This window comes from Balaenoptera borealis (genome assembly GCF_965194805.1).
Source record: "Balaenoptera borealis genome assembly, chromosome: 7".
NCBI classification, from domain to species: domain Eukaryota; kingdom Metazoa; phylum Chordata; class Mammalia; order Artiodactyla; family Balaenopteridae; genus Balaenoptera; species Balaenoptera borealis.
The window spans coordinates 6,243,524-6,267,842 of record NC_138864.1 but is presented as its reverse complement, the minus strand read 5'-3'; the positions used below and the strand labels follow the sequence as shown (position 1 = coordinate 6,267,842).

The window sequence follows — 24,319 nt, the reverse complement described above, 5'->3', positions numbered from 1 at the left end:
ATACAGTATCTGAGAAACACTATTTTAGTGGAAACACTGTCAGCTTAGACTAACAGGGACAAAGAATAAAAATGAAGGCGGATGGCAGACTTTCAAACACTTCTGGCAGAAAACAGGCTGATGAAACCTCTCACCTGCCAGTACCTTCCATGAGAAAGGAAGGATGGCTCAGAGGGCAGAACCCGAGACTCAGAAGGCAGAGCCAGGGCCACAGGATCTTGTACTCAGACCTTGAAACTGAAGCCCCTCCCAACGTTAGCCTGGTGGAATTTCAGAACCTCTCGGGGTCAGTGCCACCCACCTGTGTGCCTCTCCCGTGTCCCCATTTGGAGTGAGGGTGTGTGTAGCTGCTGTCCTACCATTGTACTCAGGGTGTGATGGGGTAGACAGCTTGTCTCTTTCATTTGCAGGCTCTCAGATCAAGAGATGTTGAACCCCAGGAACTTGCTCAGGGGCCACATCTGGACCTGGACTTGACCTAGGTGATAAGAGTTTGGACTTTGAGTTGAATGGGATGAGACTTTTCAAGGGGTGACTGTATCTTACAGGTGTCAGGATAGAATCACTGGGGCCAGTGGGAGGATTCTGGTGGATGGCCTACAAGGCGGTTCCCACGATCCTGACTTCTTCTGTTCATGGTTTCCTGTAATCCCCTCTCCTTGAGGGGATTACAGGAAACCATGAATACAATACAGTAAGTCCAGTACATACAAACCTTCAAGTTGCGAACTTTCAAAGATGTGAACGTGCGTTCCATCAATGTCAGGCGTGAGTGAAATTGCAGCTTGCCCTCCGTCTCCTACTGTTGATAATCCTTCAGCTCTACCATCTCCCACCTCCTCTCCCTCCTCCAGTCAGTAACTCTTCTTGCCTGTTCACTCGATGCCAGCCCCTGTGTGCCAGCTGTTGTACTGTATTACTGTACTTTTCAAGGTACTGTGCTGTAAGATTAAAAGTGTTTATTTTTTGTGTTTATTTTTTTATGTACATATTATTTGTGTGAAAAGTATTATAAACCTATTACAGCACAGTACTATATAGCACTGTTAGTGTGTACCTAGGCTAACTGTGTTAGTTGGGTACCTAAGCTAACTTTGTTGGACTTACGAACAAATTGGACTTATGAATGCGCTCTCAGAATGGAACTCGTTCATATGTAGGGGACTTACTCTATAGCAAAAGTGATCAGATGTCACCTCCATGATTAGTTCTCAAAGGCCGGTTTCCAGCTCACTCAGCCTCTCTTGCTGCCTCACTCTGTGGGTGGACGGCTGCCATGTGTGAGCTGCCCTGTGGAGGCCCACACGACAAGGACAGAGGCCTTTAGCCCATGGTCAGCAAGGAGCTGGGGTTCTGCATCCAACATCCCGAGAGGAATTGCATCTTGACGATCCCATAAATGAACTTGAGTGAATCTCCCCCATTTGAGCCTTCAGACAAGACCTCAGCCCAGGCAAACCTTGTTTGCAGTCTTGTTGGATGCCTTGAACCAGAAAACACAGCTAAGCTGCACCTGCATTCCTGACCTCCAGAAACTCTTAGAAAACAGATGTTTCCCGTTTGAAGCTGCTAAGTTTTGGGATACGGTGTGTGTAGCAATAGAAAACCAATAAGGCCTGTAAAATGATATTTCTTGCACACTTGAATTTGTGGCCTGAAATTCAAACATATTATAGTATGCATAATTTCACTGCTAACCATATATGTTTACCCCTAAAACACTTGCAGTAAAAGGAAGACTTATGATTTGCTTTCATAGATCCCGTGGTGTCTTTCCCATAGCTACTATTTATTTAAAAACTCAGGGATCCCACTCCTTATTTGAAACTTGCTAGCTCACCCACTTTATTTTGTTCTGATTAAAACATCTCCTATTTTATTCATTTAAAAATACTTCCTATTTAAAAATTTCAGACTTACAAGAAGTTGCAAAAACAGTACAGGTTTTGTACCCTCTCCCAGTTTCCCCTGTGATAACATCATACATAACTGTAATTCATCATAAACATCATCTGCTCTATTTTTTGAATAGAAGAATAAGTCTATCTGGCAGGTTTATAAGTAGGAGTTCACCCTCCATGAAAAGTCTCTCTGTCACTGGAGCCTTCCCCCAAATGTGGCTTTGGATCGTCATTTTTCTCTTGTTTAACAGAAATTATTCCAAAGATTGATGGGAACCAATACCTCTGTGCAGGCCTTACACTAGGCTGAATCCCACAAAATTGCCCACATTGGACCACTTTTTACCTAAACCGTGGAACTTCACAAGGTACAAGCTGATAGGAAGATGATTCTACTACTTCCCAGGCCTCGGGTCATCACTGGTCAGTGGTGCTAGATATGCCCATCCTCAGCCTCCAACCCGCTCTCGGGTCTCCCCCACCCCCGTGACCCTCACAACCAGGATGCTTCTTGGAGGAAACCGGGCATGGATGGTGTTTCCAGCAGGTTCTCCATCTTGGGGTCTCTGGTTTATGCGCCCAGTGAAAGGAGCACTTCCTGGCACTGTGTCCTTCCAGGCTGAAGGGAGAACGACTTTGCTGCTCCAGGTCAGTGTTTATGCTGAGGCTCTAGAGCAGAGTTCCCGGGTTCTTCACAATTTTACTGACTTTCAGTCCTCTGTCAGCCTTGGCTTTCCAGCCGTAGATCCAGGCTCAGTGTGTCTCTTATTTGGCATCCTGATTGCTTTGGGTGCTTTTGTACAGGGAGCAGAGTTGTGTGAAGATTTTACATAGTTAAATGAGAGAGACAGAGACAGCAGAGAGAGCTGGGGAGGGGGTGAAGGACAGAGAGACAGAGACAGGGAGAGACAGGAGAGAGGGCTGGGGAGGGGGTGAGAGAGAGACAGAGACAGAGAGAGACAGGAGAGAGCTGGGGAGGGGGTGAGAGACAGAGAGATGGAGACAGAGACAGGAGAGAGCGCTGGGAAGGGGATGAGAGACAGAGAGAGACAGGAGAGAGAGTTGGGGAAAGGGTGAGAGAGAGACAGAGAGAGACAGGACAGAGGGCTAAGGAGGGGATGAGAGACAGAGACAGGAGAGAGCTGAGGAGGGGGTGAGAGACAGAGACAGAGAGACAGAGACAGAGGGAGACGCAGAGAGAGACTCCTACGTGTCCACCTTACAAGGAAAAGCCTGTTCCCAGATGCCCAGCAAATGGGTCTCCTTGCCCTCTTCCTCTCCAGTCTTGGTTCCTATCTGTTTATTTACCAGACCATGCAAACTTCGGTGTTTTAATGGACTTTTCTCTTGTTTCGCTATATAACAACTCTTTCCTGTAAACTTAGGGTTAGACCTGCTGCTCTCAGATCACTCTGGCGCTCATGCACATGGAGGGAAATGACCTAGGAGTGAGTCTTTGCACCGGATTGCAAGTTCTGAAATTGCACAACCGAATTTCACCACCACATTTTGTGCGGCAAAATGTTGCACTTTGTTTGGGGAAGATCTGCATCTTAATGAACTAAAATTTTGCCTTTTTAAAGATAAAGTTTTAAAGTGGCAACTTGCATCTCAGTGGGGCTTTGGAATCAGTCTTGGGCTTTAACCCCGACTCAGTCCCAATGATGACTTTGGATGTGACCTAACTGCTCTGAACCAAGTCTCCTTATCTGTAAAATGGGTCTGATTGTACCTACTGTGTGTGCCTCACTCGTAGCACTGTGATAAAAACAACTGAAATGACATATTTAAAAGTACACAGTACCAGTTACGTGTGAAACACTAGAAAAAATTCTATAACTGAATTTCACTTATTAATATAAATTGTAGTATATGACATAGTATGTTGTTGTTTAAACTTGATGAAGTAATATTTGTAATGGGCTGGTGAATGGGAACGATTGTAAAGGTTTATAAAGTATTTTGCTGTGGTGAAATGAAACGCTTTGCCATCAAGACAGATGATGGAGTAGAAGTATATTCACTGCTGTGGGGAGGGTCTCAGTATGGGCAGGGGCGGAGTGAGGGGGTCCTCAGGCTTCCTGGTTCCACCGAGAGGGACGTCACGGGGCAGGAGCAGGAAGAAACGCTCTCTGTCCTCAGAGAGCAGGACGGAAAAGTGAAGACCATCTCATGCTTTTTATTTTATCTTGCTTTATCTTATCTTATTTTATCTTTATTCTATTCTATTCTGTTCTATTCTTGCTCTACAGAGAGTGCTTCTTGTGAAGATAAGGACCCAAGCTCGCAGGGCCATGCTTTCCTAGGGCAGCTTTCCAAGTCCATCTTTTCTTCAAAGAAGAAAGGCATTCCCATGGTGAATGGCCAAGAGTCCACTTGCCCAAAGTCCCCTGAGACTGGAAAAGGAGGAATTAGAAATATCAGTGGGGAAGAAATATTACTCAAAAATTTTGCCGAGATACTTGGTGAGTTATTTGGAAACATCCATCTAAATACCCTATGACATTTAACAGCATCAAAGGACCGTGCTGCAGTTCACGTGCCACGTCACATCTGGTCTCACATCCCCTGTTCTCTTTCCTTCCAGATCCTTGCGTTGTCTAGACCAGCTGTCCCAAAGAACTTTCTGTGATGCTGGAAATGTTCTGTGTCTACACTGTCCCAGACAAAATCCATTGGCCACATGTGCTACTGAGCACTTGAAATATGGCCAGTGTAACTAAGGACCTGAATGTTTCATTTCATTTCATTTTAATTAATTTAAAGTTAAAGCCACATGTGGATGGTGGCTACTGTTTGAGACAGAACAGGTCTACATGCCACTGGAAAAACTGTTTATTATCCTGTGTCTCCTGAGCAGATCATTTCCTAAATGGTCTCTACTTATTTAATGGCTTTGCCACATTAATGTTCTGAGTTTTTGCTGGGGACTGCACTGTGAGGTTGATTCCACAGTTCCTCTTAAATGAAACACCTACAGGGTTGTTTTTTTTTTTTTTTTGGCACATATTTGACCCTTTATTTTATTTTTTTAACATCTTTATTGGAGTATAATTGCTTTACAATGGTGTGTTAGTTTCTGCTTTATAACAAAGTGAATCAGTTGTACATATACATATGTTCCCATATCTCTTCCCTCTTGTGTCTCCCTCCTTCCCACCCTCCCTATCCCACCCCTCTAGGTGGTCACAAAGCACAGAGCTGATCTCCCTGTGCTATGTGGCTGCTTCCCACTAGCTATCTATTTTACGTTTGGTAGTGTATATATGTCCATGCCACTCTCTCACTTTGTCACATCAAAAAATCTAGAAACAATAAATGCTGGAGAAGGTGTGGAGAAAAGTGAACCCTCTTGCACTGTTGGTGGGAGTGTAAATTGATACAGCCACTATGGAGAACAGTATGGAGGTTCCTTAAAAAACTAAAAATAGAACTACCATACGACCCAGCAATCCCACTACTGGGCAAAAACCCTGAGAAAACCATAATTCAAAAAGAGTCATGTACCACAATGTTCATTGCAGCTCTATTTACAATAGCCAGGACATGGAAGCAACCTAAGTGTCCATCAACAGATGAATGGATAAAGAAGATGTGGCACATATATACAAATGAATGTTACTCAGCCATAAAAGGAAACGAAACTGAGTTATTTGTAGTGAGGTGGATGGACCTAGAGTCTGTCCTACAGGGTTTTAAACTTGGAACTTGTTAACAAGAGCCCTTGCCTATCCTGAGAGGTGTGAATCAAGAACAAGTCTGTCATTTAGCTGAAAGGATCTTGTGAAGTCTCAGGCTTAGGTGCCCAGAGCCACGACTGAAGTGATGCTTGCTCTTGCCTGAATCCAAATAGCAGTGCCCCCTTCCTCCTGGAATCTGTTGTGTATATCACCATGCTGCTGCTGCTGTTAATTTGGTGGTGTGGCTGTCCCCTGAAGCCTAGGGCTGCTGGACCCCTCTCAGGAGCTCTCCTGAGAGCCCAGCGCCTTCGGTGGTGCGGGTTCATCAGGGCTGCAATGGGTAGGCCAGGTTGATGCTGCTCTACCTTTGCTGGCGAGCACAGATCCCCACAGAGATGCTGTGGGGCTTGGGCTCTGCTCCCTGTACAAAGGTACCAAACGCAATCGGAGGCTGGACAAGATGCACAAGTGGACAAACAACGTCCCAGAACCTGGGCGGAATCCACAGCAAGAGCATAAATAGTAAGTTACACACAAGTAGTCTCTCCTAGAGAATTAAGTGATCCCTGGTGGATCTGTGTGCCTGGGCCCCGGTGTGATCCTCGAAAGACACACCACCCTTTGCTTTTCCCCACGTTTTGGATCATTTTCCTGAATAGTCACTGTCACTGTCTTACACACGAGGGAGCACACTTTGCGAGATGAGGTCGCCTCACTGCCGTGATCACACCAGCGACTCAGCCAGCGAATCCAAGCCCATTTCAAGGTGAGTCTGAATTTAGAGCCAACGTCTTGGCTAAATACCTTCCTTCAGTTCTTCAGTTTTCAGACTTCTCACAATAGCGGTTTATTATTTATTGTTGCCTGTGCCATTAACAGAGTGAGGCAGAATGAATTAAATAAGTTGAAGGGCTATCATTTCCCTTTTACCTTTAGAATGACCACTAAATACAAGGAATGCGACCCTGTTTCCAGCAAATCCTACATATGGGGTTAAATATTTGTGATTTTGACAATTTGCAAGGGTCCCAGATGCCAGGACGGGCGATGATGTTATCTGCACTGGATCCTAACGGATGCGTTGTGTACGGAGGCCGGTCTCCCGGCCCCAAGGTGAGCCTGGGGTGAAGGACACCACGGGCTTGTCAGTCTTCCCTCCTCATTCCTCACGCATGTTGGGAGGACCCTTGTGAAGCTGGGGACCCACGAGTCTCCTGAGGCAAAGTTGCTTGTGAACGTCAAGGGTCCGATCTGCTCTAGGACACGGCTGCCCGCCAGGCATCAGAGGTCACTGGTTTGCTCCGACGTTCACACTTTCCCAAATAGACCATCCTAGCACAGACCAAGAATCCGTGAACGTCAGGGAGCCTCCCGGTTTCCAGGGCTCTGGGGATCCCCGATAGTCTCCAAGGACCAGAATGCAGTCAGTTCCCAGGCAATCCGGCACAACCCTCAGCAATGAATCTCCCACTGTTGGCAGGTTTTCTCCCACCCTTGGGTTCCCGTGCATTGTTGCAGCCTCCTGTCTGGCCTCAGCCCTTCTTCACAGACATTGATTCAATAAACACATAGGGACAATTGCTGGTGACAGTGGGGTTACAAGGATGAACGGGACGTGAGGCCTGACCTAAAGGAGCCCACCGTCTGGAGGCCAACAGACCTCATGTATGAGGGCTAGAGCTCCAGGGCCGGGATCTCCCGAGCACTTTCTCCCATCCCTCCTCACATGGTGGGATTGCCCTTTCTTAAGCACGTGGGCGCCTGCATAAAGACCCTGGACCCAACTCCAGCGTGTGTGGGGCGGGGGAATTCCCACAGCACCAGGCACTTCCTGGACACCAGCTGAGGGTCCTACGGTTTAACTCAGTTCTGACACTGTCTACCTGGAGGCAGGATCAGATGCCACAGGTGAAGGGCTCAGTCCCACAAGACCACCCTCCACTTGAGGGGCCAGTCCCAAGTCCAGACTATTACCTGTGCTTCTAACCAACTGGCTATAAATCAGAGGTGCCCACAACCCCTCCTTGGGCTTGATTCATTGGTTAGAAGAGCTCACAAAACTCAGAGACATTTTACTGACTGAGTTACTGACTTATTATAAAAGGATATAAGGGATACAGATGGACATCCAGATGGAGGAGATGCATAGGACAAGGTTGGGGAAAAGTTGTGAGGCTCCCATTCTTTTTCTGGGTGCTGCCATCCCCTCAGCCTCCACGTGGTCACCAACCCAGAAGCTCTCTGAACCCCGTTTTCTTGGGATTTTATGGAGGCTTCATGGCACAGGCAGAATGGAGTCAGTCGTTGGCTATTGTGATAGATTCAACCTCCAGCCCCTCTTTCCTTCTGGGAAATCGGGGGGAAGAGGGGTGGGACTGAAAGTTCCAACTGTCTAATCACATGGTTGGTTCTCCTGGCAACCAGCCCTATCCTTAGATGGGACCCCAAAAGTCACCTTCCCTGAAGGGTTTTCTGGAGCTGATCCCATTGCTTTTATCGCTCAGGACAGCCCAAGGGTTTCGGGATCTGTGAGCCAGGGATGGTGCATGAAGACCAATCATGTATGAGAAATGTGCGTGGTCATTCAGGTGAATGAGCAAAAGTATATATGTGTTTCTTATGAATCACAATATCACAGTATCTGCACCAGCCTTACTAGCCAACCCTTATGTACCGTTGCCTTCCCACAAACTGCCAGCCCCGGACATTGACTCCCTTTCCTAGGTCTTGGCCTTTCTCATTAAATTGATCTTTCTTTGTGTGGATGGTTCAACAGCCCCCAAGCCTCACTGTTTCTTGGAAGGTGGGGTGGTTCTCTCCTTTCTATGAAGTCCCTTGTGCCACGTAAAACTTTTAACACCAAATAAAATTGTGTGCCTTTTCTCCTGTTGACCTATTGTTAGCTTATTTCACAGACTCAGCCACTGAACTTACGTGGGTAGAGGCCTATTTTTCCTTCCCTACAGACATCAGGCATCTTGGTTCCAGGGACCCGGAGGCCCCGGGTGAAGGGCCAGTGGAAAGATGAATCACTCCTGAGCAGGTGAGCTCCCGAGACCCCTTGCTCAGGCCAGGGGGAAGCTCCACAGAGGTCGAGGTGGGATCCCAGGTAGGGGTCTGATAGGAGCACCCATCAAGTTAGAAGAGTTCTGGGCTAGAGTGAGGACCCCCCTCTGGGTGGGGGAGGTCCCTGCACTTGGTGTTGACAGAGTTTATGCCAGAACTGATTTCAGGAGGCATAACCTCTGAATAACAGATTTTAAGGGTATTGAACATCAAACTATAAGCTAATGATACTTAGAGAGCACATTTCCAGCCTTAACATGCTAAGGGACCAGTTCAGTTTTCACTGCCTCAAGGCTCCGTTTGTCCTTGTCGCAGTGGCCAGCTGGGCTCAGGGGGCAGAAACGCTCTCCCCTGGCAGGTGCTGTGAGACCCGGTCCTGCAAGCAGGGGGTTGGCGGCTGCACTCTCTGCCTTCACCACTAGGGGGCGCGCATCTCCCGCTTTCCCTGGGGCTCTGGGTGGGCTCTGGAGTTGGCTGTATCCAGCCCTTTGCCTGTTTTTTTTGTTTGTTTTAAATTTCATTTGTGAGCTCATTTTTGTTTTATTTTATTTTTAAATTTTTATTGGAGTATAGTTGATTTACAATGTTGTGTTAGTTTCAGGTGTACAGCATAGTACTTCAGTTATAGGTATACAACGTATCTATTCTTTTTCAGATTCTTTTCCCATATAAGTTGTTACAGAGTATTGAGCAGAGCTCCCTGTGCTCTACAGCAGGTCCTTATTAGGTATCTATTTTACACATAGCAGTGTGTGTACGTGTCAACCCCAATCTCCTAAGTTATCACTTCCCCCTCCCCTCCTACGTTTCCCTTTTGGTAACCATCAATTTGATTTTGAGATCTGTGAGTCCATTTCTGTTTTGTAAATAAGTTCATTGGTATCATTTTTTAAATTAGATTCCACATATAAGCGATATCATATGGTATTTGTCTTTCCATTTGAAGTTTGATACTATTTTAAGGAATTCCAACTCAGATGTTAGAGAACGTTCAGCTAGTTTGCCACAAAACTCAAATATTGAGTTTCTTCCCTTTTGTATTTAAATTAAAAACAAACTATGCTTACTGAATTGGCTTTTAAAAATGCTCTGGCCTATAGTGTTACTGGGAGATTTCCAGCTGGATTGCTTTACTGATGCTGGCTTCTGTGTACACAGAAAGGGCCTCGAGTCCCTTCCAAGGGACCTGTTCTTTCCTAGGCCAAGCAGACGTGTGAACCGGTGGAGATGGGGGAAGGCGGGCAGTCGGTTCCTTCCACCCTTCCAGCCTCTGTGCTTTCCCAGCTCTGTCGCCTGCCAGAGTGTCCCCATGTCCTCAGCCCAGACACTGAACACACACACACACACACACACACGGAACGGCTCCCTGGGAGGGCAGTGCACACGTACGCTCTTGACATCGAGCGTCTCCCTGAACCCCTCCCTCTGCTCTCAGGACGAGTATTTTCAACCTTGATTGTTACAGAGGAGGCAGGTTAGAGTGGGTGGCTAACCAAGGGGTCCCCCCCGCCCCCCAGCACACACAGAGGCCTTGACTTGGTCCATTTGCAGCAGGGCCACAGAGAGGCCTGGGCCTTCGGGAGGCTGCTGCTGGCTGACGTGGCCGCGCTCCACCCTGGGAGGCCCCCAGTTCTCGGGTGAAACCTTCCAGAGCTCCCAGAGCTGCGTCCCGTCCCACCCTGGAGTCCGGCGGAGATGAGCACACACCATCAAAGGAAGAGCTGGATGGTTCGAGCTGGCGTTTGTCTTCCAACAGAGATGCAAGGACTTTAGCCAAAGTCCAGGGACGGAGGAGCCAGGCCCGGGGAGGAAACTGCCATGCAAATCCCTCCTGGAGGCCTGGGTGGCACAGCGTGTGGATGTGTGGAAATCGCTTTCACGAGGAACATTTCTCTAACTGCAAAGGAAATGAGACAAGCAGTTTATTGAGGAGAAGCAGAAGCAAGAGGAAAGTGATTTGCCTTTTTTTCCTCTTTTTCTCCTGAGAGGAGAATGGTCCTGCAAGAATCTGCCAGCAGGGCGTCAGAGTCCTTCCCTATTTGCTGGAAATCCCACCCTCCCGCGGCTGCTCAGCAGGTCGCCGCTGCCAGGAGGGGACTGGGGGTCACCGGAGGAGCCGCCGGGGCACAGACCCAGGGCAAGCAGGGCGAAAGTCTGGGAGATACCCGTGGGGCATCGGGGAAGAGCAGCCCTACCCCAGAGACACCTTGAAGGGCCTGGGAGCCTGCTTTATTAAAGGCACATGGTCTCGGGCAAATGCGGTGTCCCTGCCGGCAGAGTGGGAGGCCTGGTTCCCCAAGGGGAAGTGAAAGTTGCTGCATAATTTGGATATTGATGGCAGCCTTCAGGATTCGGTACCCCAGGGCAGGCTTCCTCAGGAACAAGCTGGGAGCCCATGGTTTTTTGGGGGGAGGGAGTTAAGGTGTCCCCCTCCAGGCGCTGGACGCTGAGGGGCTGCTCGGCACCCTGGGACAGAGGTGCCCCTGCGATGGAGAGCTTTCCTATCTGCTCTGTCCAGCATGGCAGCCACAAGCCCCACGTGGCTTACGGAGCACTTAGAATGAGGCTATTGCAACGGACAGGCTGAATTTTCTAACTTATATACTTCTGATGATTTTAAGTTTAAATCGCCGGGGCTGGCTGGCGGCTAACGTGTGGAACGGCGTCATTCTGCGTAGAACCTCTCTTTGGGGAAGGATATCAATCCTCTGTTCTGGCATTTCCATGCTGCAGGTGTGGAAAAGGATGCCCTGCTTCTCGAAGCAAACAGGCGAGAAGCAGAATAGCTCTTTGTTTCTGCGCGCCTTTGTTTCCGTGCGCCTTTGTTTCCATGCGCCTTTTCGGCTGCTCTGTGTTTAATCTCTCAGTACACAGCCTGCATGGGGCTGGGCGTGCACCACCCAGAGTGTGTGGCAGTGACCAAGTAATCCTCAGGGTAAGACACTGTTACCTGTGTTCCTTTCTGGTGGTTTAACACGATCCTGTTGTACACGAGTTCCAGCCCAGGTCACCAGGAGTCTGAGCTGTCCCACGGCCTCGTGGTGGGGTGACAGCTCCCCCCAGCTGGGGGACCCCAGGCCAGGTGGGGACCCTCTAAGCCTCTTGCACATCGTCTCTAGGGCACGGGGATAGCGACACCTTTGTTTCAGGATTACTATCCGCATTGCCCTGCAATATTATTCTTTTTCCTCTGTGTCTGACCCGGAGAAATAGTCATTCAGGGACTGTGTGTTTGGGCGTAAGGGGCGTCGGGAAGTGTGGTTCAGGGGTGACTCTCTGTCACCTTGAAGAAGTCTCTCTGCTTCCCTGGCCTTAGTTTCACTACCTGAAGCTGCTGCCCACCCCCACTCCCGCCCTTCCTCCAAAGTCCCTTGACAGCTGGGCAGTTCCAGGACCAGGACGGGGGCTCGTTTCCTGCTTCTTTCCCCAAGCCTCTGCTTAGCATTGAGAAGACCCTTCTCAGGCTCAGTGTGGATGCCCCACTTCCTGCTGGACCCCCCAGTGGGCTGGCCCCTCAGCACCACGGAGGCTGCAGACCCCAAAAGGCATTCCGGGTCCCTCTGGCCAAACTCAATGGCATGGCCGTCCCCAAACACATGGCCATGTTCTGGCCTCTAGACCTGTGCTCACCTGTCCCTCTGCCCCAAGTTCCTTCACACCTTTCTTCACCCAAACACCTTCTGTCTTTCCGATCAGCCCCGGCCTTCTTGGTTTTCTGTCTGCTGGATCTATCTGTTTCCGACGGAGGGTGTTGACGTCTCCAACCGTGAGTGGATTTGTCTATTTCTCCTTGTGGTTCTACGGCATATTTGGATGCTCTGCTTTTAGGTGCGTACACGTTAAGAATTGTTATGTCCTCCCAGAGAACTGACCCCTTTATCATGACACAAGGCCCCTCTTTACCCCTGGTAATTTCCCTGGCCCTGAAGTCCACTGTGTCTGAACATAATATAGGCTGCTCCTGCTTTCTTCCGACCGGTGTTAGCAGGGTGTGTCCTTCTTCATCCCTTCACTTCAATCTATGTGTCTTATATTTAAAGTGAATTTCTCATGGACGACGTGTAGTTGGGTCTTGTCTGTGGATCCACCCTGACAGTCGCTGTGTTTTCACTGGTGCATTTAGATCAATGACATTTAAGACGAGGACTGATACAGTTGGATTAGTATCCACCACATTTGTTACTGTGCTCTGTTTGTTGCCCTTGTTCCTCTTCTTTTTTAAAACTTTAACTGTCTTCCACTCCTTCTGCCGTCTCTGGTTTTTATCGAGCGTTTCTGTCTCTTCTCTTTCTGCCTCCGTCTCTCCCGACTCAGCTGAGACGCACGTGGTCAGTGGAAACTGGCTGCCCTACCTCCAGTCCTTCCTGCTCCCTGACAGCAGCGTCCCCCCAGGGCTGCTCAGCCTGCCCCCGGACCAGACCCCCCTGCCAGGGCCTGAACACCAGCACCCACGAGAGAGGACCCTCCTGGAGGCCCCAGGAGCTTGGGCCCTGTGTCCCATTGCCTCCTGCCTTTCTCTGGGGAGATGACGCTGGCCCTGAAGCAAGTGGAAAGATGGGAGGGGGCTTCAGAAGGAAGAGCCGTGGGCTGGGGTCCAGGCCATCATCTTGGGTGAGATAAGACTTCACAGACTTCCAGAAGCAGGGGAGGAGAGTCCAGCCTACATGCCACACGCCATTCCTGGGGCCACAGGGGCATGACCCCAGCTTGGATTGGAGGTTTGGGGGTGATGAGGTAAGACCCCTGACTCATAGTCCGACGGGGGAGGTTGGCACTTAACACAGCACCGTGAGGGCCCTGACACAGACTTAAACGTGCTGCTCCAGGAGCCCAGAGAACTGGCCTTGAGAAAACTCCAAAAGTTAGCCAGGGACAAGGGTTCAGCCTTGTCACACACCTAGTTCGGCAGCCGGCAAGGCTTGGGGGGCATCCCAGGGCCAGCGGGCCCGTGGTGAGAGGGAGCCTGGGTACCAGGCTGCCTTGAAGGTTGGAAGGAGCCTGGAGAGATGCCGGGGGTCGGGTCTTGATCAGGCTGGATGCCATTCTGGAGGGAATGGACTTGAACCCCAGACCCGTCTCCCTGACCTCCAGGCCCTCGGTGATGGCAACAGACCCCTGAGCTCATACCCATGCCTATTTTATTTTTGTAGCAGTGGATATACACATATGATTGCTTTCTTGTAAGATGGTACAAAGGCAACTTAAAAAAGGAATTGTGATGCCTTAAGGGGTGGGGTCTGGGTGTGGGCAGGGGGAGCCACGGCGGGTTTTGTGGAGGGCAGTGCCCAAAAGGGAGGAGGGCCCTGAAAGGGGAATCGAACTGAGGGCCTGAAACCGCACGCCCGCCTTGCTGTGGGGCCTCGCCTGCCCTTGCCCACAGGAAGCGGGAGGGATGATGCAGCCGCAGGTGTGGGGATGGGGTGAGGTGTCCGGGAGGAGCTGCTGCCAGGAACCTGGGGCCCTGCCACGGGGTCCCTCTGAGAAGGAGTGAGGTTCTGGGTGGGCAGGGGGCACTGCTGGGTTGCCCGCGGGGCCGTGGGCCAGCCGGGGAGGGGACCCTGGGGGAGTAAGCTGGGGAGAGGGAGGAGGCCTGACTCACGCAGGGGGAAAGAAGACATCTTTGGACAATTCACACACTGAATGTCGTATCTAGTTGGCTTGACAAAACATGGGAAAGAAGAAGTGAAATTTGTTAACTGTACCGAGATCCAGGCAGTTCACTTCAGGGGACAGCTTTGGTACCAAATTATCCTTATGCAAATGTCCTCCCCAAGCGGCTGGGTCCCAGTTGTGCACAGGGGACCACGGTGGCCGCATCTGCTTCCGGTCCTGCGATCCCCCGGGCACCCACAGCCCATCTGCTCTGGCGGGGTGGCACCCCGCTGCCAGGGAAGGGGGGCACGTGCTGCTTGAGTTGGGGAGGGATGTGGGGCCGGCTCCCCAGGGTTGCCCTGGACCCCAGAATAGGGTTGCCACAGGAGACATGGCGCAGGGATGGTGCCTTGTTCCTGTCCTTGGCTTTGCCAAAAAGCAGAAAAAGTGAGGGGACTTCACACTGAGGTTTTCGCCTTCCTCCTTAGGAAAGTTCAGCCCAGTACTTGGCATTTTTGAAGCATCAGGTCCCAGCTGAGGCCTGAGGCCCGTGCTGCAGGGAGTCCCCATTTCCCCTCTGCCAGCATCTCGGGTCCCAGCCGTCCTCCGCCCATCCTTGCCTCTTGAACCCACCTGCCCGACCTGCCACACGTCACTTCCAGAGTCCTGGACACGCAGCCTCCTCCTCATCTCAGCTGCTTTATTGCACCTGCTTTTTGGCCTCTCCTTCATAGAGGAGACCCAGGTGCTGGACTCAGTGGGCTTTCCTTCTGTCTGGAACGATCGCCCTCTTCCCTCTGCAGTTCCAAAGCGTCTCCCACCCACCCACCTGGCTCTCCCCTCAGGCACCTTCCTGTGTCCGTCCCGCTTTCCTCGCTGTTGTCCACATGACTTTCAAACTCTGACCTGTCTTCACAGCTGACCTACTCTTGTCATCCAATGGCTTCAATTAAACAAAACCGAGCTTCCTTCCCCAATCCCTCTGCCCAGCCCCCCTACTAACTGTTCATATAGGACTGAAGACTTGGGGTCAATGCCTCATGATTCCTTCATGTGCAGTCGCTTTAATCATCTTCAGTAGATGATTATGCACACGTTTATTGACCTCCGTCTCAGTCTGTGAGCTGCTATAACAAAATGCCAAAGACTGAATGGTTTATAAACAACAGCAATTTATTTCCCCCAGTTCTGGAAGCTGGACGTCTGAGATCAGGGTCGGGTGAGGACCCCCTCCCGGGTGGCAGACTTCTCACTGTGTCCTCACATTCGAAAGGGTGAGGGAGCTCCTTGAAGCCTCTTTATAAGGGTGCTAATCCCATCACAAGGGCATCACCCATATGACCTCATCACCCGCCAAAGGTCCACATTCAAATACCATCACCTTCGGGGGCATAGGATTTCTGCATCTGAATTCTGGGGGGGACACAAACATTCAGACAATAGCAAGCACCTACTATGTGCCAGGTACTCTTCTTGACACTGAGGATATGACAGTAAATTACAAAAAATTGTCCCTGTTCCTGGAGATTGCATTCCAGTGGCAGAGATTCATGTCCTCCCCTCTCTGCTCTGCTCCAGCCCCGCTGCTGTACAGGTTACAGCCGTGTCTCTCCTGCCGGTACTGCTGCCTGGCCCTCCCATCGCTCTCCCTGGTTCCCACTACATCACTCTCTTCTCTGTCTCCAGTGGCTCGCCTGCACCTGCTTCTCTACCTTTCCACACTTGTCTGGCTGCAGGAACTGAGCTTGCTTTCTGCTGCTTTCCTGGGGTCTGCTGCCTGCAGGATGTGGGCTCTGGTCCCCCTCCGCTTTCTTGCAGGGTAGGGGCTGAGCCTCTTCAGGGTGTGCCCGAGTTTAAACCCTGCCTGCGTCCAGAAGAGCAAGTCGGCCTGAGGTTTGCAAGCCCGCTGTGGTCCCTGCACTGAAGCCGCGTCCTCTAATCTAGGTTTCTATGGGTAGCACGGATAGGGTTTTGACTTCCTACTCTCTGACTCTCTTGTCTATATCTGAGTTGTTTCAAACATAAGAGGGGGAAGAGAGAGACATTATTAATGTTTAATAATTATTAATTTTTATTAATAATTATTAATTTTCTTCCTCTGTCAAAAAAGAGGGGGGTGGTTGAGCTGGAGGAGCGGGTTAAGGCTGTACCTGCCTTGAGCGGGGAGAGGGCTGGGGGGAGTCAGCTGATGCGGACTTGGGGAGCTGGTCCCACACCTGGTGGGTGGGCTCCACGCAGACCTGCAGCTCCAGAATGGTCAGGAGTGGGTCTCTGGAAACTGCATTTTAAAGAACCAGCCAGGTGATTCTGAGCTGCCTTTGAGAACCAGGGTCGTGGGGGATTTTTGGAAGCCCTGGGGCCTGGGGAAGGTGGCGTGGTTTAGGGAGTCCAGAGGACAGCCTTGAGCCAGGAACTGGGAATTTGGGTTAGTGATGGAAGAGGCCAGTGGGAGGACGGCAGCCTGGCTGTGAGGCAGAATTGTTATTCCAGGAGCCAAGGGAATCCATTTCCCCCTCGTTCCTGGGTTCTCTGGGGAAAGGCAGAGAAGATCGATGCTACATAGGCAGCACTCGGGCTCCACCCCTGCTCAACAGCTGTGCCAGGGTTGCTGCTCTGGGTTCTGGTGGCAGAGAAAGGCCAGCGGGGTTCAGAGCGATGCCCTGGGCTTTGGAGGAATATTGAACTCCTGTGTCAGTGGTCTGAGAACTTCTTCCGAATGTTCAACAGATTGCCCAGCTCCTAGATGTCTGTTTGGAGCTCTGCTCTGTGTTTGGAGTTGAGAGCTGGCCATACGAAAAAAACAAGACTTTTGGCAATGTCCAAGGGATCCTGTTCCTTGAGAATGCACGTGCTTTTAATGAGAATGCACAACCTCACCAAGGAGTCACAGAACCACCAAGACGTTTTATTTTGATAGCAAATAGGACCAATTAATTGGAAATGGGATCAGAAATCTTTGACATCTGAACCCCGAATTCTGATGTTTAGCTCCCCAGATTTCACACTAATATTTAAAATATAGCACAGCACTCATCAGGGATAGAACTGGACTGCAGATGAGCAGCTGTTTCCAGGGGGTGCAGGGGGGGGGATGATAAACCGCGTGCAGGAAACCTCCAGGGCTGCCCCAGGGGGATCATCAGAGAGGGAGCTGTCCAGCACGCGCTGGGCTGTTCCAGGTGCGCTGGGAACAGTGTCAGGTGTGAGAGCTGCGTCCATATCTCGCTTCCTCCACTCAGCTTCTTCCGGGCCCTCCGTGCCGGCCACCGGCTCTTCGAACCTTGCTGCGTCCACCTGGAATCAGGTGCAGTCCTCCTGGGGCCAAGCAGGCAGACCGAGGCTGACTCCGCTCCCTCCCAGGTGTGGAGGTGAAACGCTCTGGTCCTCACCGTCACCCCAAGAAGGGGACACCCTCCAGGTCAGGCTCCCCAGAGTGGGGCCCACCGGGTTGGGTGCATGGAGTGGATATACCACTGACTCATCACAAGTTCTCAGGGGCCTGGAGGAAGGTTAATGGGAACGATGGTTTAGAGCATCAGAAAGACATGCTGAGAATAATCATTCTTAGGAGGACTCAAATAGAATAAAAGGTAGTGAAAACCAAGAAATGAAGTCTCGTCTTGCTAGTGGCTCTTGAAGTGGGTGTTTGAAAGCTCACCCTCACTCGTCACCACGTCCCGGGATCCAGGACAGATGCCCCACCCCCACCCCCATGCGCAGTCGACGGGCACCAGGGAGGCTGGAGAGAGGAGGGCAGGCAGCTGCTCTCCTCAGATCCCTTCCGCACACACTCGTTAAGCTTTGTAAGATGTACACAAACTCGCCCAGGGTCCTCACTCTCACGGTCAAACCCCACACTTTTGAGTCACTTTTTCTCCTTAGGTTGAGCCTAGGTCACTTCTGAGTTAATGCAGGCATTCTTTATTTTTTGGACCTGTGATCACTGAGGAATGACAGGACATAGCTGTGAAACGGTGGGATGGATCTGGCAATGGGTGTGTCATCACGTCTCTGTAAGCCACACGCTCTTTCAGAACTCACGCGCTCTTTCAGTGCTGTAACCTAAGGAGGCATTCACCATGGGAGCTTCCTTTGAAGGATGCTGCCTCAGCCAACACCACTTATGAAAAGCCCCTGATGCCAGAGCCTGATGTGAAACAGTACAGTCTATGGATTTCATTAAAGTTTCGCCCCATTTGGGTCAAATGTTGGACCATGGAAACTTGGTTACTTCACCTTGTTTAGTAGATCTGAACCCATAGGATGTCTGGCTAGTTGTCCAAAAGGGCCAGAGGGTTTTCACCACCGAGAGTGTCTGCAGCAGTGCGGGTCTGCGGCAGAGCTGGAGCGCCCCTGCCCTAAGTGTGCAGCTCTGCAGGGAGAGTGCCACCGGGCGGTCACTGCGGTCGGTCACTGCCTCTGGGCTCCCCGGGCCATGGGCCTGCTGCTCGTGGCATTAAGCACTGCACTACAAAGAGCCAGGGATGTATGTCTTGTTGCTCACGACTTCTACCTACCCTCAGACCCACAAGTGCCCTAAGTCCAGCACAGCTGGGCCTGGGGGGCAGAGGGTGTCAGTCTGCTGAAGTGAACTGATGCACCGGCAGCAACGTCTTATGCAGATGCTCACATATGATCCCAACTTGTATTGAACCCGCCCCCAAGCCCACCTCTGTCTCCTCCGACCCGGAGCGGGTCTGCAGCAGGCGGCAGCTCTGCAGGACCTTCTCTCAGACTAGCGTGGGCTTCACAGGATAGGGCAGACAGAGTATTTGTTGCATTTATTTGTTCTATCACTACAGAGGAAGCATTTCAAAATGTGTACAAAAGGATACTCTATTCCTCCAGGGGTACACCCCTTGTTCACAGCAAAACAGAAATAATTTAACATCGTCATAGAGGCAGATTGGAAATACAACTGCATTTTCCCATTTACAATCCTGTACATGTAACTGCCAGAATGGCAGCCGAACACCTAAAGCTGCGTTAGATACAAACAAATTGAACCCTGAACAGTCATCACACACAACATTGTAAAAAAGTGTATTAGAAAGTATTGGAAACAAGATTGCATATTCATATCTGGTTACATGGGTTCACAGTGAATGCTATGGCACCAACAGCCTGTGTGCTTTTTTTTTTTTTTTCTGATGTCTGTATATCTTAAATAACTCTAATTTTGGTTCATTTTAAAGTAAAACACACACACACACACACACACACACACACACACACACACTGAACTGAAGGAGCAGGATCTGGGTTTTGAGTAGTGGTGACCCTTCATTATTGCTGGAACTTAAGAAGTGCAAGAGAGAGAAATACATTTGCTTCATGACTTGTCTACAGCAGTTCATTCCATCTCGCTTTTGTTTCGGCAAGAAGGTGACACTCTAAGAGTCACAATCAAAACAAAACAAGAAAAAAGCACAAAAATAGAAAAGAAAGAAAAGAACTCACATCTCCATAACAGGTAGCTGTCTTTCTCAGTGAAGATTCTGAGATTTCATTCTGCGGTTGATTCTGAATTGGAAGTGAAACGTGTGGGTATCTGAAGCGCTGGGTGCTGGGACATGCCCTTGGGCAATAAAGCAATGGTAACACAATTCTTTTTAGTGACTCTTCAACTAGGACAAGCCCATGCTTTAAGGTACGTGATGCAGGAGGACCTGGGTAAGGAGCAGGCATCCAGGTGTTTCGCGTGGAGGGAAGCTGGGTGACAGGGAGGGGCAGGAACGCCAAACAGGGATTTCTCCTTGTGATCAACGAATCCTCCTGCTACTGGTGCCCCTCCTTTGGTTGATATTTATTTGCAATGCAACGAGAGTGCACGAAACCTAGTGCATCCATGACGGTCCCCGAGACACACACTCACACCATCAAACAGCAGAACAAACCACAGAACAAAAGGGAGTGAGATCATGCAAAATCCTACTTTTACCAGCTAGGAGGAAAACGTTAACAGCTTTCGGTACAGAACATGGCCGCTTTTCAAACATAATTTAATTACTCGTTGACATTATATGAAACCTTACTTTAAATACAATAGTTTGAAAGAAAAATGGTGTTACAATAGAAAACCACAACAAAAGGTGTGTAAATAAACAGTTATATTGGCTATAAAAGGCAGAGAGAGGGAGGGGAAAGCCCTGGAGAAAAGAACTCCTGTAGCCACTATTTACAGTGGTGGGTCCAGCTCTGTTTGAAGTCACAGGGAAAAATAACTCCATTCAGCCAATGGACCCTGTGGGGCTGGATGGGAAAGAACAGGGCAGGTGAACTTGGCCTACAAACTGGACATCTAAGCAGTCTCTCACCTTGAATACATATGTTCTTGGGGATGAGGTGGATCTGTCTCTGTATCTGCAAATGGAACTAACACTGCCCACAGCCCAGAGTCTCCCTCTGCCCCCTCACCCAGCGCATCAGTGTGTCACTGCCCCAATTATTACAGCTTTGTCTACGTTCAGGTTCAAAATGTCATGCGGTTCTGTAAGCAAAGAACCCCACGCCTCAAGGATGCTGGGACGCCATCCTCTCCAGAAAACTCAAATGCACCTGAGAGGGTATGTTTCTGAAGACTGAAGAGGGATAATTCATTGATAGAATTTATCATGAATCCAAAGGAACAGGAGTCAGGCTCCAGACTGCTGACGGGGAACATTCTTGCAGGGCTTCCAGACTCTTGAAGGCCCTTCCAGACCCTTTGGAAGGCCTCCAGACCCTTGACTGGTTTAGAATTCGTTTAGAGCAGTGTTCTTCACTAGGGGCAACTCTTGTTCCCCAGGGAACATTTCTGGTAGTCAACTCGGGGTCTTACTGGCATCTATCGGGTAGTGACCAGGGATGCTGTTAGACTATGATGCCCAGGGGAATCTCCTGCAACAGAGTATCCAGCCCCCAAATGTCAAGAGAGCTGAGCCCAAGAACTCAGGATTTAGATGAAATGCAGAGGTGCTTGTGCACAATTTTTCCTGTTTCTTCATGGTCACCTTGGACATTTTTGGCGATGACAAACACTGGAGACATTTGAAACTGTACGCCCTTCCTGCTAGACGGTTGAGATGGGTGTCCTAAATGATAGCATTACCTTCCTGGTTGGGATTAGAACCCACGGACACCTTCGTGGAGCTTCAGAGAGCACCTCTGGGGCCACCTGCCTCTGTCCCGTTGGACCTCGAGTTCTGGTCACGAGATGGTCCCCAGACAGACGGGTGCGTCCTGCCTGCGTGGATGCAGGGTGCAGCTCTGTCCTTACAGGAGAGAGTTTCAGACGGTTGGAGAGTTTAGTTTCAAACAAATAGGTGTTGTGTGTAAGCAGCATCTCCCGGACTGCACCTGTCAAACTTCCTTGAACTAAAAATGAAGGGTCATTCTGAATCCTTCTTTTACGGATTTTAAAATGAGAATAATACACACAGCGAGCAGGGTAAGAAATGTACTGACGGTAAGAAATCCAGGCCTGGGGCTGCAAACAAAACATTAAATGAGGTCTAGGACGGGCCTTCTGCAGGGAAAATAGCCTTCTGGTCATAGGTAGAACCCAGCGGGGAAGGAGTACAGAACCAAAGAAATGAGTGTGGAATTTAGAATAAAATTTTGGTTTCTGGGGGATTTTATTATCTGAACGTTTCAAAAGGAATTAAGGTTCAAATTTCAGGACTGGTGTTAAAAATGTAGTGATAGATTTTGGGGGGGGGCCCTTAAAAGTACCGGTATGAGGGAGCAGAGGACAGTAGTCCCAGGTGCCCCAGGGGAATAGGAGGACAGTAGTCCCAGGTGCCCCAGGGGAATAGGAGTTCATCCCACGTGACAACAGGCCTCGGAAGGCTTAGCTGTGGGCTGAGCAACCTCACGGTCTGGAAATCGAGAATGAATCCAAAGGCTCTCCCATCCCTCCCTCCCTCTGCCCAATGGTCACTTTTCCCCAACAATGTGCAGAACTTGACTTAGAATCATATCTTTGTTTAGAACCTGTGGCCTGTCTGCCCTGGGTGCACGCAGCTTCCGGCCCTGCTCTAGCGGCACCTCACCCCCAGGGTCAGCTCACGACCGCAGCTCAGGGGCTGCGCCCACGGCTCCGGGCACCTCGGAAACCCCATCTGGGGCACGAATCCCGTGCTTAGCACGGAACCAGCTCATTCCTTAGGGGGCTTCCGCCTGTTTTTATAAAATTCTCTCCGAAAATGACCCATCATTTGGAGGACAGCAATTTCTAGGAAGCAACAGGGGAGGGGACTTCAGCCAGCGGTCTACAGAATTGTCTAGTAAGAGAGCATTTCGGGGGCTCCGAATGGAACCCAGCATGTAACAAGAAAAACTTCTTGTTTTCAAAAGCCAACCAACTCAGAACAAAACGAAACACGACCTAGAGGTCAAAGCACAGCAGTCGGTCCATCCCGGCTGCCCGCGCAGGGGCTGGCGCGGGTCCTGGAGGCTCTTCCTGGGGGCGGGGCGCGGTCCGCGGGCGGGGGTCGGGGGGTGCTTTAGCTCATGTGGAAGCGGTGCTCCCCCCGTGTGATGTGGGACGAGAACTCGTAGCGGTCCTGGCTGTGGTAGCCGCACATGTTACACTCGAAGGGATCTCGGAAGCCGTGGCAGCCCATGTGGATGGTGTACATGACGTGGTCCAGGAAGAGCACGCGACAGTGTTCGCACCTGTACACCTTGAGGGGCTCCCCACTCGTGCCGATCACGCGCAGCGCGTCCGCGGGGCCCTCGGAGGCCGCGCGCAGCACGTCGTAGGCCGCGTGCTCCTCCTTGATGGACAGGCCGTTGCGCGCGTGAGGGTTGAAGTGGTTGGTCAGGTAGATGAGGCCGCCCCGCTGCTCCTCCGTGTTGCTTTCGGTGTCCGTGGAGTCTTGGCAGCTGTTGCTCGGCGACGCCTCGCGCTCGGAGGACGCGGACTTGGCCTTGGAGAGCAGCAGCAGGTTCTCCACAGCGCCGTCCTGGGCCGAGTGGTTGGAGCGCGCGGGGCCCTCGGCGTGGGGCTTGTGGAGGTGGTACATGGGGCTGAGCACCGGGACCACCTCGGAGCTGCCCGGGGGTGTCTGCACCAGGGGGCGCAGCGACTCGGCCCCCAGGTAGCTGATGGCGTTGTTGATGGCCTGGTCCATCACGTGCGTCTGCATCATCTCGTTCTCCTTCTCGTAGCCGGCGCTGCCATCGTAGGGCAGGTCCGACAGGCACTTGTCCCCTGTGGGAAGCGGGGGACAGTCAGAGAGGCCCGGGTTCCCTCCGCGCCCAGTGGCAAGAGCTGACATTTACACCTAAGGGGGCACCTCCAACATAGGGGAGAGCTCACACATCTCTGCCTGCGGGGCACCTGGCACGGGGCTCTGCCCGGGGTCGGCGTTTAAACCAACTTGTCTGGACAGATCAGTAAATGAGTAGGGCAACCAAGGATGGTGTGCCAATTTAAACAGCATATATTCAAACGGAGGAAACCAACACTTGTGTCTTTTACTCCGGATGTTATAAACGTTTTTATATTTAACATTAATATTTAAATGATGAATTTTCAATATACTGTTCTAAGAAATTTACCATGGCTGCTTAATTTATCAAATTTATTTAATTAAAACATAATTATATGATTACAACAATATGCAATGTACTTATTTAAAATAATATTCTCTCGTATGTTTTAAATTCCTATCTTTAATACTCTAGAATAAGGCTTAATCAAAAATATGAAAACTGTATATTCTTTACAGTGAAATGGTATCAATCTTGTCAGTAGCACAAAGCTGGCTCTGACTTGCGTGAGAGTGAAAAGCATCATCAGACGGCCGGCCTCCGCATCCTGCCTGGCCTCCAATTCCACTCTCGCCTCCCAGCTCTTAACACCACCGAGCCTGTGCTGCAGAGTCACGTGGTGGAGAGCCGGGAGCAAAGCGAGGAGGCCCCAGGGGTGACATTTACTTGTCCTTTCAAACAATTACTGAGCATGAACGATGCCCGAGGAATTGTTGTCAAGGACTTGTCAGCAAGCTTAGCCTCAAGAAACTTAAGATCTAATACCACGGTTTGTAGAAGGCGGCGAGCTTGCTTCCCCTGGAAAGGGGAAATTTGAGAAAA

The 24,319-nt window shown here is 50.5% G+C and overlaps 1 protein-coding gene across 8 annotated transcripts in view; it reads right to left on the bottom strand.

The window, feature by feature from the left end:
* Positions 1-19,005: 19,005 nt before the first annotated feature.
* Positions 19,006-24,319, bottom strand: part of IKZF1 (IKAROS family zinc finger 1) — an 89,383-nt gene continuing 84,069 nt past the window's right edge. For all 8 annotated transcript variants that reach the window (XM_082400516.1, XM_082400519.1, XM_082400522.1 and 5 more), the window contains one exon: positions 19,006-23,435. In XM_082400516.1, the coding sequence (XP_082256642.1) occupies positions 22,726-23,435 (710 nt within the window). In that variant the 3' untranslated portion in view covers positions 19,006-22,725. The remainder of the gene's footprint in view (positions 23,436-24,319) is intronic.